Below are 14,529 nucleotides of genomic sequence, written 5' to 3' on the forward strand. Positions count from 1 at the left end.
CTCTTTTCATGCCACACAGCTACGACCGGAAGTTACTTTTTCTTATCAGGTTAGGAGACTGAGGTTAAGGTTAAGAAAAGGCTTATTGTTAGCGGAAATGCTCCCCTAGCCTGCTACGAAAATCACTTCCGGTAATATCTGTATCTAAGTGGCATGAGAAGAGTGTGTCCCGATTTCACAAACCGGTACTTGATGTATCACTCCGGAACGGTAGGTGTCAGTAATCTAACAACATGGACTGCCTGTCGTGAAAAGGGAAAATAAGAAGTATTCTGCCCTTGACAACAACAATGGCGACTGCTACAAGAATTATCCAAAGGCTCAGAAATCTTTTATCCGGGGTAAGCCATATATCTCTTCACATTGTGTATTTGGTGCAAGTTGTTATTAATGTAACGTTAGCTAACTTATTTCTAGGTCCCCAACGTTCCACGTTTGAAGAGTTTATTAAAGCCTGTCTAACTTGCTAAGGAAACAGCTAAGGACGTTATCTAGCTTGTTAGCTACTTTAGTTGGCTAACGAACATTGCATGTTGGCAATATAAGACTCTTTGAAAAGCAAGTTGTTACTTTTAATTTACCTGATCAAATGTACACAGCATGATCTGCAAGCAAAGCTCCAGTTGCGCTATGGTGAGATTGCGAAGAGGTAAGTGCCAAGTCATACATGTCTTGAATGTTTGCTAACTAAGAATCCATTTAGGCAGGAAGTTTTCTGCAGGTTTTGCATGACAAGTACGGATGGTGTTTGCACTGTACTGTTTACTCATATATAAGGAATAGGCCTACACTTTGTAAATGCCACACAATCTTAGTTTCAATCTTTTGTGCAGGACCCAACCACCCCCCAAACTTCCAGTTGGTCCCAGTCACAAGTTTGCCTTCAATTACTATAATGGCAGAGATGGGCGTAGAGAGTCTGCACCAGCCACTGTCGTGATGTCCAGTCAAAAGGCCCTCGCTGCTGGGTGAGTGGGACATAAAGTCTGACAGAGTCTATGGCTTAAAGGCTGAGTGGGACAAAGGCTATGGCAGTACGTTAAGTTTTGGGATTCCATCCTCCTCTGGCTAGTCGGGTGGAGGTTGAGAGTGCATATGACTGCTTTACTGTTTGTCCTCAGTTGACTGCCCTTGCCCTTAGTCTGCCTCCTGTCCCTCCTGTCCCTCCTATTGCCATAGGTACACCTTCCTGAAAACAATGGCACAATACTTTGAAACCTCTGCCAGTTCATGTTCTTAGACACACTCCAGTCTCCTTTTCATTTGATTTACTTAACAAAAGGCACATCTCAATAGGTGGTCCCAGTATGACATGGGACAAGGGGCCTTTCCTCTATTGTTTCCACAAGCAAGTGGGGAGGCAGATGAGAGTAAACCTATCAGACCAACTCCTTGAAACTTCAAGAGTTGGCCATTCTAGTTGTTTCAACAAAATAAAAAAAACTTCAGCATTTTTTAACGCTAAAATGTTTAGTAATGCCGGGCATACACAAAACGATTTTGCCACGAATTCGCCAAGTTTTTGCTGTCACAGACACATTTTTGGGGTGAAATCCTATGAACTTGGGCCAGGATCAGTACACCGGGACTCATGTAGTTTGAGCGGGTGAAGGACACACTGATGGCTGTTCCGTTCTCCAGACCCCAGTCGCATGTCTTGATAATTTTGTGAAATTTTGGTTGTGCATCTTGTAGTATGACCAGTGCTACGACGCGTTTGGGCAAGGACTACTGCCAATAGTCATTGAGCACTCAGCATGTGAGACCAAAACAATATTGGCGAAGAGGAAAGCAGCAACAACAAGCACCATGTGGACCGAGGTGATGGTAGACACATTGGCGGAGAGAACAGTTGCCTTTTCAATATTAAAAGTTTTATATTACCTCCAATTCTCTTTGTCGAATAGAAAGTTCATATTGTCCACATCTGCCCAACCATTTGCGGGTCCATATTCTGCCCCTCTGTCTCTTTTTTTTATGTTTTTGCACATAAATAATGTACACACTAATTAAGCAGCTCGCTGTTTGATTGTCAGCATTTTTTTCCTACGACAACAAGAGAAACGCAGGGCAGGATCAACTAGGGAATCATCAACCTGGGGTTGAGGATGGACGGAATGAAAGATTTGGGACAAGGAAATCTGGAAATGTGAGCTAGTCCAAGTTGTTAAAGGCATAATCCACCCCCAGGAATAGAAATTATCAAGTTGGTGAAAGCCTATGTTCCATCTGTGGGTAAAATAGAAGTTAAGTCATGGTGACCTTTTTTTGTGGTCCGTCTGAAATCAGGTAATCGTGTAGGAACGCATCATAGCTATAGTGTGTTATACCCCATCACATTTCATAACGCTTTTAAACCAATGACTTGCAATAGATGGTATGGGCATACATCCGTCTATTTTCGTGACAAAGTAAATATTTTTGTCCAAATGTTCTAAAAGTAGTCAGATCCTTCAAACGCCTCGTCTCCTTGCTAGCAGGCCAATTGCCATAGCAACCACACTGACTCAAACTATTGAGCTAGAAATGCGATCTCTGCCAACTTCAACTTGGTGTAACTCCTAAATTGATAGTGCAGTTTGTTTGAGTTATTTTACACCTAGCTACCTACTTCACATGCTGATATTGACTTTGGTTTTAGTTTTTGTAGAGCCCTGCACAGGCATGATTTTTTTTTTGCCCAAGCCCTACCCATGCTGATTGCTTCTGCCAAATTTAAGGCCTGGTCCTACCAGAAACCCGAAATCAGAAATAACATTTAGTATAACCATTAGCTACTCCTGTCTGTCGCGTGCTCTGCGTAGCCATAGCACCGGCTCTGCTTGGGATGCTCTGCTCAATGAAGACATATGAGAAAGCAGTTACTTTTCGTAACTCTATGAACATTATTATTGTCCGTGAAATATATTTTGCAAGGTTGAAGCTCCAAGTGTCTGCAGGCAGCCATGTGTTCTAGATAGCTACCTTGCTAATCAGCTTGTCTGTCTGTAGAGAGAGCTTTGCATTGTGGGTTTTGTCGTCGATTTGAGCTCAAATATTTCCATAATTTTCACATGTTGCTTCCTACATTATTATTATAACGAAATGCACACAAACACAACAATATCATATTACAATATTATAACGAAATGCACACAAACACAACATATTATTCTCACATATTTGCATTATATAACTATGTAAATAATAATAATTTCTGGTTTTGAGTGGATTATCGCTTTAGATTTGAGATTTTTGGTGTAGTGTATGCCCAGTAGAGGTCTGCATGGGACTGATTTTATTCATCCGGCCATTCGCACCCGCAGCTTTTCATACCGCACCCGCCCACACCCGTTTCCTCTGCCCGACTTCCACCCCCTACCGCAAGAACTGGTCCCGTAATCGCAGTCCCGTAATGTTATTTTAGAAGTATGTGGCGCAGCGCTTTAATATGTTTTAAACTGGTTTGGCGTGTATTTGTTTTGTGAGGGCAGCAATATATTTATTTTACCATCTTCTAAATAATGTACTTACATAGTCATTAACTTATGCTTTCATTTTCTTACAGCCAAGCTCTAGAGGTGCCAGCAAAGCGTCCTGTCACACCTGGTAATGTTCCCAGGGAGCTCACACTGTCTACAGACCAGCCATACCTCTGAACAACATCAACAAATAATTTTTCTCCTGACTTACTTTAGGCCTGACATTAGAGCACAATGTTGCTCTCCCTATTGTTCAAAACCTGTAAAATAGTGTGTCGGTGTTAATAAATAAATAATGTAATGTTTGAAGAAATGTTTTATTACCAATTATTCATAGAATTAGAATATTTTTGTTTGCCAGTCAATCATAGTTTTGGGTACCTGATTAATATCCCCAAAGTAGTTCATCAACAAAGCCCCACTGCTTCTTGACACAATGCCCACTTAACCTGGAAGCCAGCCGCACCAATGTGTCGGAGGAAACAATGTGCACCTGGCGACCGTGTCACTGTGACGGCCCGCCAGCGCGCGATGAGACAAGAACATCCCTGCTGGCCAAACCCTCCCCTAACCCGGATGACGCTGGGCCAATTGTGCGCCGCCCCATGGGCCTCCTGGTCGCGGCCAGCTGTGACAGAGCCTGGACTCAAACTCAGAATCTCTAGTCGCACAGCTAGCACTGCGATGCAGCACTTGGAGGCCCATCACAAAGTGCTTCTATAGAAACCCAGCCCAAAACCCCAAACAGCAAGCAATGCAGATGTAGAATGCAATGCTTAATTTTCATATTTAGTTTCCTCATTGCTCCTCGTGTTTTCGATGTCAAACACGGTGGGCGGGGTTTTGATAACGTGAGGCAGAAGAGGTTGCCTGATCTTGCTAGCTACGCTCAGACAGAAATACCGGTACTCTTCATTGCATCCACATTAATGTAAAAGTGTTTAGAAAACATAATATTCTTATTTACAATAAAATTACGTGTAGTTAGTGTCCCCCCCCCCTTTTTGTACAAAGTGCTGTAATTTCTAAATGGTTCACCTGATATGAATGAAAGTACTGCACTTTAACATCAATCATTGTTTGATTTCAAATCCAAACTTTTGGAGTATATGCTTCTCTGTCACAATAATTGCGGCGGGCACTGTTTTTGACACAGTGACTGTGCGAGATAAAGGACCAATTTAGCCATTAGTCTTTGAGTTAGTGGGACAGTATTTACAAAAACTGGTTGTCATATATGCAGTGGTAGTTAAGTGTTTGGCCAGTAACCGAAACGGTGTTAGTTTGCTCAGGGATTCGAACCATGTGAAAAATCCTCCTGTGCCCGAACTGCTCCTTTAAGTCACTCTAGATAAGAGCATCTGCTGAAATGTAAAAGTAACTAAGTGAAAATACTAAAGTAGTTTTTTGGGGTATCTGTACTTTACTAAAGTCAGCAAAAAAATAAAATTTTTCAGGACCCGGTCTTTCAAAGATAATTGTTAAAAATCCAAATAACTTCACAGCTCTTCATTGTAAATGGTTTTAACACTGTTTCCCATGCTTGTTGAATGACCCATAAACAATTAATGAACCTGTGGGAAGGTCGTTAAGACAATAAGTATACAGACGGTAGGCAATTTAAGGTCACATTTATGAAAACTTAGGACACTAAAGAGGACTTTCTACTGACTCTGGAAAAACACCAAAAGAAAGATGCCCAGGGTCCCTGCTCATCTGTGTGAATGTGCCTTAGGCATGCTACAAGGAGGCATGAGAACTGCAGATGTGGCCAGGGCAATAAATTGCAATGTCCGTACAGTGAGACGCCTAAGACAGCGCTATAGGGAGACAGGACAGACAGCTGATCGTCCTTGCAGTGGCAGACCACGTGTAACAACACCTGCACAGGATCGGTATATCCGAACATCACACCTGTGGGACAAGTACAGGATGCGAACAACAACCGCCCGAGTTACACGAGTCGCAGTTTTGTCTCACATGGGGTGATGGTCGGATTTGCGTTTATCGTCGAAGGAATGACCGTTACACAGAGGCCTGTACTCTGGAGCGGGATCGATTTGGAGGTGGAGGTTCTGTCATTATCTGGGGAGGTGTGTCACAAAATCATCGGACTGAGCTTGTTGTCATTGCAGGCAATCTTAACGCTTTGCGTTACAGGGTAGACATCCTCCTCCCTCATGTGGTACCCTTCCTGCAGGCTCATCCTGACATGACCCTCCAGCATGACAATACCACCAGCCATACTGCTCGTTCTGTGCGTGATTTCCTGCAAGACAGGAATGTCAGTGTTCTGCCATGGCCAGCAAAGAGCCCAGATCTCAATCCCATTGAGCACATCTGTGACAAATATTTACACATGTTAAGTTTGCTGAAAATAAACGCAGTTGACAGTGAGAGGACGTTTCTTTTTTTTGACCACTTTTACTCAACTACATTCCTAAACAAAATATGTACGTTTTACTCCCATACATTTTCCCTGACACCCAAAAGTACTCGTTACATTTCAAATGTGAAGCAGGGCCGCAATATGGTCTAATTCACACACCTAACAATATAATTGTATTTTCATCACTACTTTTTTTTAATTGTCGGACGTCACTTTTTGAGCCGAGTTCGCCATGGGCTTTGAACGGGGCACCCGGCTCACACCCGGGATGCAGCCCAGTTATCAAAACAATCACTTTTCACCCACTGTAATCGCCACCCACCCGAGCCAGCTTAATCGAATCCCCTCATTGTAATGTCGCTGTAACCCTCAGCGACAGGAATAGGCGTATAGCTGGTTGAGAGAGCAATTGAGGGCTGCATCCCAATTCTCCACCCTTCTCTTATGGTGTGCACTTGCAAACTCCTCCATCATGGAAGTATGCACGTGCACACGTCAGGAGAAGGGAGGAGAATCGGGACACCGCTCGGCAAGTCCAACTCATTTGAGTACTGCCTATGACAGGGATCAACTAGATTCAGCTGCGGTCAGCGGGCCGGAACATACACTGAACAAGAATATAAAAGCAACATGCAACAGTTTCAGCAATTTTTTTTATCAGTCAATTTAAATAAATAAATTGGGCCCTAATCTATCGATTTCACATGACTGCAAAGGGGTGCAGCCATGGGTGGTTCTGAGAAGGCATAGACCCACCCACTGGAGAGCCAGGCCCAGCCAATCAGAATGAGGATTTCCCCACAAAAGGGCTTTATTACAGACAAATACTCCTCAGTTTCATCAGCTGTCCGGAAGGCTGGTCACAGATGATCCCGCAGGTGAAGAAGCCGGATGTGGAGGTCCTGGGCTGGCGTGGTTACACTTGGTCTGCGGTTGTGAGGTTGGTTGAACGTACTGCCAAATTATCTAAGATGACGTTTCTTGATATGCCACACCTGTCTGGTGGATGGATTATCTTGGCAAAGTAGAAATGCACACTAACAGGGATGTAAACACATTTGTGTACAACATTTGACAGAAATAAGCTTTTTGGAAAATTTCTGGGAACTTTTATTTAATCTCATGAAACATGGGACCAACAGTTTACATGTTGCGTTTATATTTCTGTTAATTATAAAAACTAAAATCTGCCAATAATTTTGATGTTTTTGCCAAGGAGATTTTAGTCATGCAATTTTACATTTAACTAAGGTGTTTGGTGCAGTATTTCTCAATTAAAAAATGTGCATAAAAATGAGACATCTCTCCTTTCGGATTGGGTTGGCAGATTGCATCCAACTTTTAAGGTGCATACACTTCTACCTACTGTACTGGAGTGTGAGGCCAGACATGGCCTAACTACAATACATTCTCCATTACTCCTGTTCCTCTAAGAAAGTGAAATAGAGCCCTAGACACCACTTCCCTCCCTTTTCCTCCCCCACTACACCACCCAAACCACAACCCCGTCCAGCCTCTCTAACCCTTTCACACAATCTCTCCTTATCTACGCCATACAGTTCACAACATATCAACACATGCTCCACCGTTTCCTCCATTAAATACTCATCACACAGACCTGTTTCATGTCTCCCTGTCATCCACAATGTGGCATCCAACCACCTTCTGCTTGATTGTCCACCCGTACGCCTTCTGCTTACCCCCTCCTCGCTCCCAGCCTCCCCCAGTTGCCGTGACCACAGGAGGTCCTTCTGAACTCCCTTTTATCCTTGCCCAGTGCGCTAATGCAAGTTTGTGCCGCCTTGTCCTCAGTGGCAGTTCCACACTATCCACCTGCAATGCCTCAACAGGTGTCATCCTGAAGGCACCCACACACAATCTCAGGGCCCTTGACTGTATCCACCTCAGGCACTGTAGTGCAGTTTTGGCTGCCGATCCATATATAAAGCACCCATAATCCAAAAATGACCTGATCAATGCCTGGTACATACAGCATACAACGTTTGTCTATCTGACCCCAATCATATCCTGCCACTACCCTCATGAGGGTCAGCACCTCCCTACACTTAATTTCAATATACTCAACATGTCTCTTCCACATAAGCCTCTCATCAAACCACATACCTTTTTTTGTTCTTGAATGACTTAAATAAATACAAATAATATTTAAAGTCATGAACTCACTAAATATTTAAACTCACTACCTATATCCTGGCAGTATTGGAAGCCTAACATCTTTGACCTTCCTCCTAGAAAACACCATGAAGCAGGACTTGGCCCCAGACATCCTAAACCCCCATGTTAGAGACCAATCTTCCACAACTCCCACAGCTTCTTGAATCTTCCTCATCGCATATTTCACATTCCCACCTCTCTTCCATACAGCCTCATCATCGTCATACAAGGCCACACCCATTCCCTGTCCCACCTCCTTAAATACTGTATATCATCAGGGTGAACAATACGGACTAACCACACTTCCCTGAGGAGTAGCATTGTCCACTTCAAACTGCTTTGATAATTCTGATCTAACAAGAAGTACATGATCCAGATATACAGACATCCCGCAATGCACTCAACTTGATCAACAAATCTTCCCTCCATGTGGTATAGTAAGCTTTCTCAATGTCAAAATACACAACACTCATCACATATTTGATTGTCAGGGCCCAGTACCTCCCCAGATTTCATTATGGGCATTAAAACCACCACACAATATTACCTACCTTCCCTACACGTTCTATCAAGATTTGCAGGGGTTATAGAAATGAACTAAAACAATGTTACCCCTGTTCCTACATATTTCTATTCCCACACATTCCAATTCCTGTATCTCCAATACTCTGTACCCTATTCCATCTTTAACGAACATAGCACAATCCCCACCCCGAACCCTCCATTCTATCACACCGTACTGAACTGAAACCTGGAATCAGCTCCAGTTGAGGTTTGAGCCATGACTCTTAGACGCACACTACATCTGGCACTACATCCATGTCATATACAAAATTCTTAAACTCCTGCCTGATAGCTATTAAGCTTCTAGTGTTCCATTGAAGGGCGGCAGAAAAAACCCATACTAAATATGATGTTCTAATACTTCATTGAAGAATCCCTACTGTTGACCGACCAATCACCAACGAAGGGGCATAGACTTCTGTTCCGAATTTCGGCTTGCCTCACAAAAACAAATGTGTGCCCAACCAGCCGGAAAAACCATCACCGAAGTCTTAAACGAAAAAAAAAAATGTCGTAATATACAATGTATGCACAAACTCTGTCAAACTGTTTAGGCTGGGAAGTATGCGGACCCTTTAGACAGAGAAAATATGCCCAACGCGGCGGGAATATCTGTCTCCCAACAGAAGGTGGCGTTTTTTTGTTGTTATTTTGCGCACCAAGCAGGTCAATGAGAGTGTCGAATTTGTTCAACAAAATAATAAATTACTTATTTGCTATTTGAGGTTTATTTGATTTAATCGAAGTTTCGTAATGCTTAAGTTGTTACGAGTGTACTGATATAATTAGGACACATGACATCCCGGCAACTTTGAGAAAACAGTTTTTGTATCGGAGTTGTCCCGAAATGTCTATGCATATTCACGCCATTAGGCTAGTAGCATAGCATCTCTCTCCATTGAATACAGCTATTGACGTCAACAACCGTCATCGAATATTCAAAATGGATTACAATAACCTTGCACATGCACTGGGGTAGAGAATAATCAACAGTGTTGCTGCACACACACACACACACACACATGTTTGCCCTTGCTGTGATACTGTAGGCCTATTTGTTACTTTCTGAGTCAATTCAGTTAGCATCCAATGTCCTGTGTTTGTGTTAACCATGGCAGCCAGCATTGTAGATCATCAGTGTCTGTGGATCCTTTCCCCTTAAATGCATTTTTAATGTCAGCCATGCCCAACTTTTCAAAGAAACACCATTTATTTAAATGTCAGTTGTCCAACTGAATGTATTCAACTGAAATGTGTCTTCCGCATTTAACCCAACCCCGCTGAACCAGGGGTGTAATAACGAATGCGTGTTACCATGCTTGTTACAAGTTAGTGTCAGCATCACAACACATGATATTTCAGCCTGCACAAACCACGTAATAGGTGTTAGCCAATTGAAAACCGACCATCTCATTGACACATCTGCAATAAATATCTGGAGTCTGATGCCCAGGCCCAATGGCACAAACAGTTCACATAAATGATTGAACAATTTAAAGTATTTTTTTTAACAAAGCATTTGACAATGGGTCAATTACTTTAACCATCAATGAAACATGTTTATACACATTAATAAGCAATTATAGTCAAAATTGTGAGTCATTCGTGCTTGTGAAATTGTAAGCCTATTAAGCTTGGTTGAATAATGGTTGATAAATGCACTTTAAATGGTCATAAAACAAACTCTTCCATCATGTAACCTTGCAAGGGTTTCACTGTTGAGGAACATTCTCACTTTTGGATGGGATGCTTTGGTGCAATTATTTATTCATCCAAGGAATTAAGGCATCATGTCAAGATCTCCCCATCTACACAATACGCTCGAAATAACGACGATGTGCAAAATCCATAAAAGATTGCCTTGAAAGAAACAAAGTGTTGTAGGTCAAAGAGGTCAGCATAGGATAGAGAAAGTACGATTTACATACAATTGTTTTTCTTTTTTGGAATCATGAATTCTGCTGGACGATTTAGCATAGGTAGTTAACTAGCCTAGTGTTGGTTAGCTAGCTAGCTAGCCAGCCTAGTGTTGGTTAGCTAGTTAACTGTAGCTGTAGCTAGCTAGCAAACGTTAGCTGGTGTTTTTGTTGGGCCTACCAACTAGGCTAGCTACCTAGCTAGTTAATATCTACATAATAGGCTTTCCATGCAATGTGAGTTTTTGGGGAATAGTTAGCACGCTAGCTAGCTATTTGTCTAACCGTAACTAGCTAGCTAGCTACCTAAAGCTGGCAAATGATGAGCTAGCCTATAGGGAGGAGGTCAGAGTCCTGGTCGTGTGGTGCCAGGACAGCAACCTCTCGCTCAACGTGATCAAGACAAAATAGATGATTGTGGACTACAGGGAAAGGAGGACCGAGCATGCCTCCATTCTCATCGACGGGGCAGTAGTGGAACAGGTTGAGAGCTTCAAGTCCTTGGTGTCCACATCACCAACAAACTATAATGTTTTATTTTATTTCACCATTATTTAACCAGGTAAGCCAGTTGAGAACAAGTTCTCATTTATAACTGCGCCCTGGCCAAGATAAAGCAAAGCAGACAACAACACAGAGTCACACATGTAATTAACAAACATACAGTCAATAACACAATAAAGTCTATATACAGTGTGTGCAAATGAATTAAGATTAGGGAGGTAAGGCAATAAATAGGCCGTAGTGGCAAAATAATTACAATTTAGCAAATAAACACTGGAGTGATAGATGTGCAGAAGATGAATGTGCAAGTAGAGATACTGGGGTGCAAAGGAGAAAAAATATATAAATAAAATAAATAACAATATTGGGATGAGGTAGTTGGATGGGCTATGTACAGGTGCAATGATCTGTAAGCTGCTCTGATAGCTGATGCTTAAAGTTAGTGAGGGAGATATGAGTCTCCAGCTTCACTGATGACATCGCCAAAGTCAAGGATTGGTAGGATAGTCCGTTTTACAAGGGTATGTTTGGCAGCGTGAGTGAAGGATGCTTTGTTGCGAAATAGGAAGCCGATTCTACATTTAATTTTGGATTGGTCCAAACACACTAAGACAGTCGTGAAGAGGGCACGACAAAACCTATTCCCCCTCAGGAGACTGAAAAGATTTGGCATGGGTTCTCAGATCCTCAAAAGGTTCTACAGCTGCCCCATCGAGAGCATCACTGCCTGGTATGGCTCGGCCTCCGACCGCAAGTCACTACAGAGGGTAGTGCGTATGGCCCAGTACATCACTGGGGCCAAGCTTCCTGCCATCCAGGAGCTCTGTACCAGGCGGTGTCAGAGGAAGACCCTAAAAACTGTCAAAGACTCCAGCCACCCTAGTCATAGACTGTTCTCTCTGCTACCGCACGGCAAGTGGTACCGGAGCGCCAAGTCGAGCTCCAAAAGGCTTCTTAACAGCTTCTACCCCTAAGCCATAAGACTCCTGAACAGCTAATCAAAGGGCTACCCAGACCCCTATTTTACGCTGCTACTACTCTCTGTTGATGATCTATGTATAGTCACTTTAACTCTACCTACATGTACATATTATATTGCCCCTGCACATTGACTCTGTACCGGTACCCCCTGTATATAGCCTTGCTTATTATTTTACTGCTGCTGTTTAATTATTTCTTACTTTTATTTTAAATTTTTTACTTAGCTATTATTTACCTAACACTTATTTTTTGTTATTTTCTTAACTCCTTAAAAAATTGTTGGTTAAGGACTTGTAAATAAGCATTTCACTGTAAGGTGAAATGTGACAAATAAAATTTGATTTGAAATATGCTATGTCTACTCGCTGAACCTTGTTTTCAGGTTATCCATACCCCAAGGAGGTTATCGCTAGCTACACTACATGACCAAAAGGATGTGGACACCTGCTCGTCGAACATCTCATTCCAAAAGCATGGGCATGAATATGGAGTTGGTCCTCCCTTTGCTGACATAACAGCCTCCACTTTTCTGGGAAAGCTTTCCACTAGATGTTTGAACATTACTGCAGGAACTTGCTTCCATTCAGCCACAAGAGTATTAGTGAGGTCGGGCACTGATGTTGGATAATCAGACCTGGCTCGCAGTTGGCATTCCAATTCATCCCAAAGGTGTTTGATGGGGCTTTGTGCAAGCCAGTCAAGTTCTTCCACACCGATCTCTACTAACCATTTCTGTATATACTTCGCTTTGCGCACGGTGGCATTGTCATGCTGAAAAAGCAAAGGGCTTCCCCAAACTGTTGCCACAAAGTTGGAAGCACAGAATCATCTAAATGTCATCGTATGCTGTAACGTTAAGATTTTCCTTCAGTGGAACTAAGGAGCCAAGTTCAAACCATGAAAAACAGCCCCAGACCATTATTCCTCATCCGCCAAACTTTACAGTTGGCACTGTGCATTTGGGCAGGTAGCGTTCTCTAGCAGGGCAGACATTTGATGAACTGATTTGTTGGAAAGGTGGCTTCTTTTGACGGTGCCACTTTGAAAGTCACTGAGCTCTTCAGTACGGTCATTTTACTGCCAATGTTTGTCTATGGAGATTGCATGGCGGTGTGCTCGATTTTATACACAAAGGGTGTGGCTGAAATAGCCCAATCCACTAATTTGAAGGGGTGTCCATACTTTTGTTTACTTGTGTAAACAAGCACTATCAATTCTAGCTGGATAAGACAATAACTAGCTAGGTAGTTAGCTACAGTAACTAGCTATATGTCTAAACTATAGAAATTATGATAACTAGGGTTAATGTAGAGTGTTTATGCTAAATTGTAATACATTATTCTCCTCCAGATTCCCACAAGGTCTCAGACTCCAGGATGTGAAAATGCATACCAGAAAGAAACTGATGGAGACAGAGTTGTCATTTTCCATTGTTAAAAAGGGAAGAAAAAGACTATCCTATTTTTCAAAATTAGCTAGCTATTTTAGACAACTCACCATACTATTTTTTTGAGTCACCACAATAAGTTATGTTTGTTAGTGAGTTGCCCATCTATGTTTAATGTAATTCATAAAATTATTAACCCAACATTAAAAATCTTTATTATTTTGTAAAATGTAAGGTTGAAATAAAATTGATTAAAGTGTAACCTCATATTTTGTTTCTAGGTATTTTCACTTGGTAATGAGTAATACGTATTTATATAGAAATTGCTCATAGGTAATAACTAAAGTTACACGTCACTTTAAATACTGTAGCTAAATCCTGTGTAACAACTAGCGACAACCTTGTATTTATGCAGATATTACAGATATGTACTCTGTGGAGTATCACTGTCTTTATTTTCTCACTTGGATGGCACTTTCGGAAGCTGACGATTAGATTGTCAGAATAGGTAATGTACTTTGTAGATACACAAGTAAGTACACCAAGTTAAACTTCATTTTAAATAGGTAAATCCTGTGTAATAACTAGTAATTACATTGTACTTGTGCAGATATTACATGTACTCTGTGGTGTACTTGTGGGATTATTCTCTCACTTGGATGGCAATGAGGTTCAGGTTGTCAATGGGTAACAAGTATTTTTTAAATTAATCTCGGATGACACCCATATGGTAAACCCCAGTCAGGGAGGTAAATTTAGTGGAAACTTGCCCATTTGTTACACCTCTAATAAGACTGCAATTACCAACAGTTACATGTTATTACACTGTAACTGAGTTATTACATCTAACTACTTGTTAGTTAATTACACTTTAATAATGACCCCTTTAAATTAAATGTTACTGAAAATCCTAACAAATCAGGTAAAGAGCACCATGTGATGCAGAAACATATGTGGGAACTCCTTCAAGAGTGTTGGAAAAGCATTCCAGGTGAAGCTGGTTGAGAGAATGCCAAGAGTGTGCAAAGCTGTCATCAAAGCAAAGGGTGGCTACTTTGAAGAATATAAAATATATTTGGATTTGTTTAACACTTTTTTGGTTACGACATGATTCCAAGTGTTATTTCATAGTTTTGATGTCTTCACTATTAT

At 41.7% G+C, this 14,529-nt stretch overlaps 1 protein-coding gene across 1 annotated transcript; it reads left to right on the forward strand.

Moving 5' to 3' along the window:
- The first annotated feature begins 128 nt into the window (after nt 1-128).
- On the forward strand, nt 129-3,774 carry LOC139410115 (NADH:ubiquinone oxidoreductase subunit A7). The gene is made up of 4 exons (XM_071155558.1): nt 129-341; nt 600-649; nt 834-968; nt 3,548-3,774. Exons 1-4 carry the CDS (start codon nt 291-293, stop codon nt 3,636-3,638), a joined length of 327 nt encoding a protein of 108 aa, XP_071011659.1. The 5' UTR covers nt 129-290; the 3' UTR covers nt 3,639-3,774.
- Nucleotides 3,775-14,529: the final 10,755 nt, after the last annotated feature.

Source organism: Oncorhynchus clarkii, chromosome 5 (genome assembly GCF_045791955.1).
Source record: "Oncorhynchus clarkii lewisi isolate Uvic-CL-2024 chromosome 5, UVic_Ocla_1.0, whole genome shotgun sequence".
NCBI lineage: Eukaryota > Metazoa > Chordata > Actinopteri > Salmoniformes > Salmonidae > Oncorhynchus > Oncorhynchus clarkii.

Bases quoted from the DNA above. Each gene is read 5' to 3' on its own strand.
- LOC139410115 (XM_071155558.1), top strand. From the start codon at position 291: ATGGCGACTGCTACAAGAATTATCCAAAGGCTCAGAAATCTTTTATCC. The intron at 342-599 runs GTAAGCCATATA...AAATGTACACAG, and splicing joins TCAGAAATCTTTTATCCGGG to CATGATCTGCAAGCAAAGCT. The intron at 969-3,547 runs GTGAGTGGGACA...ATTTTCTTACAG, and splicing joins CAAAAGGCCCTCGCTGCTGG to CCAAGCTCTAGAGGTGCCAG.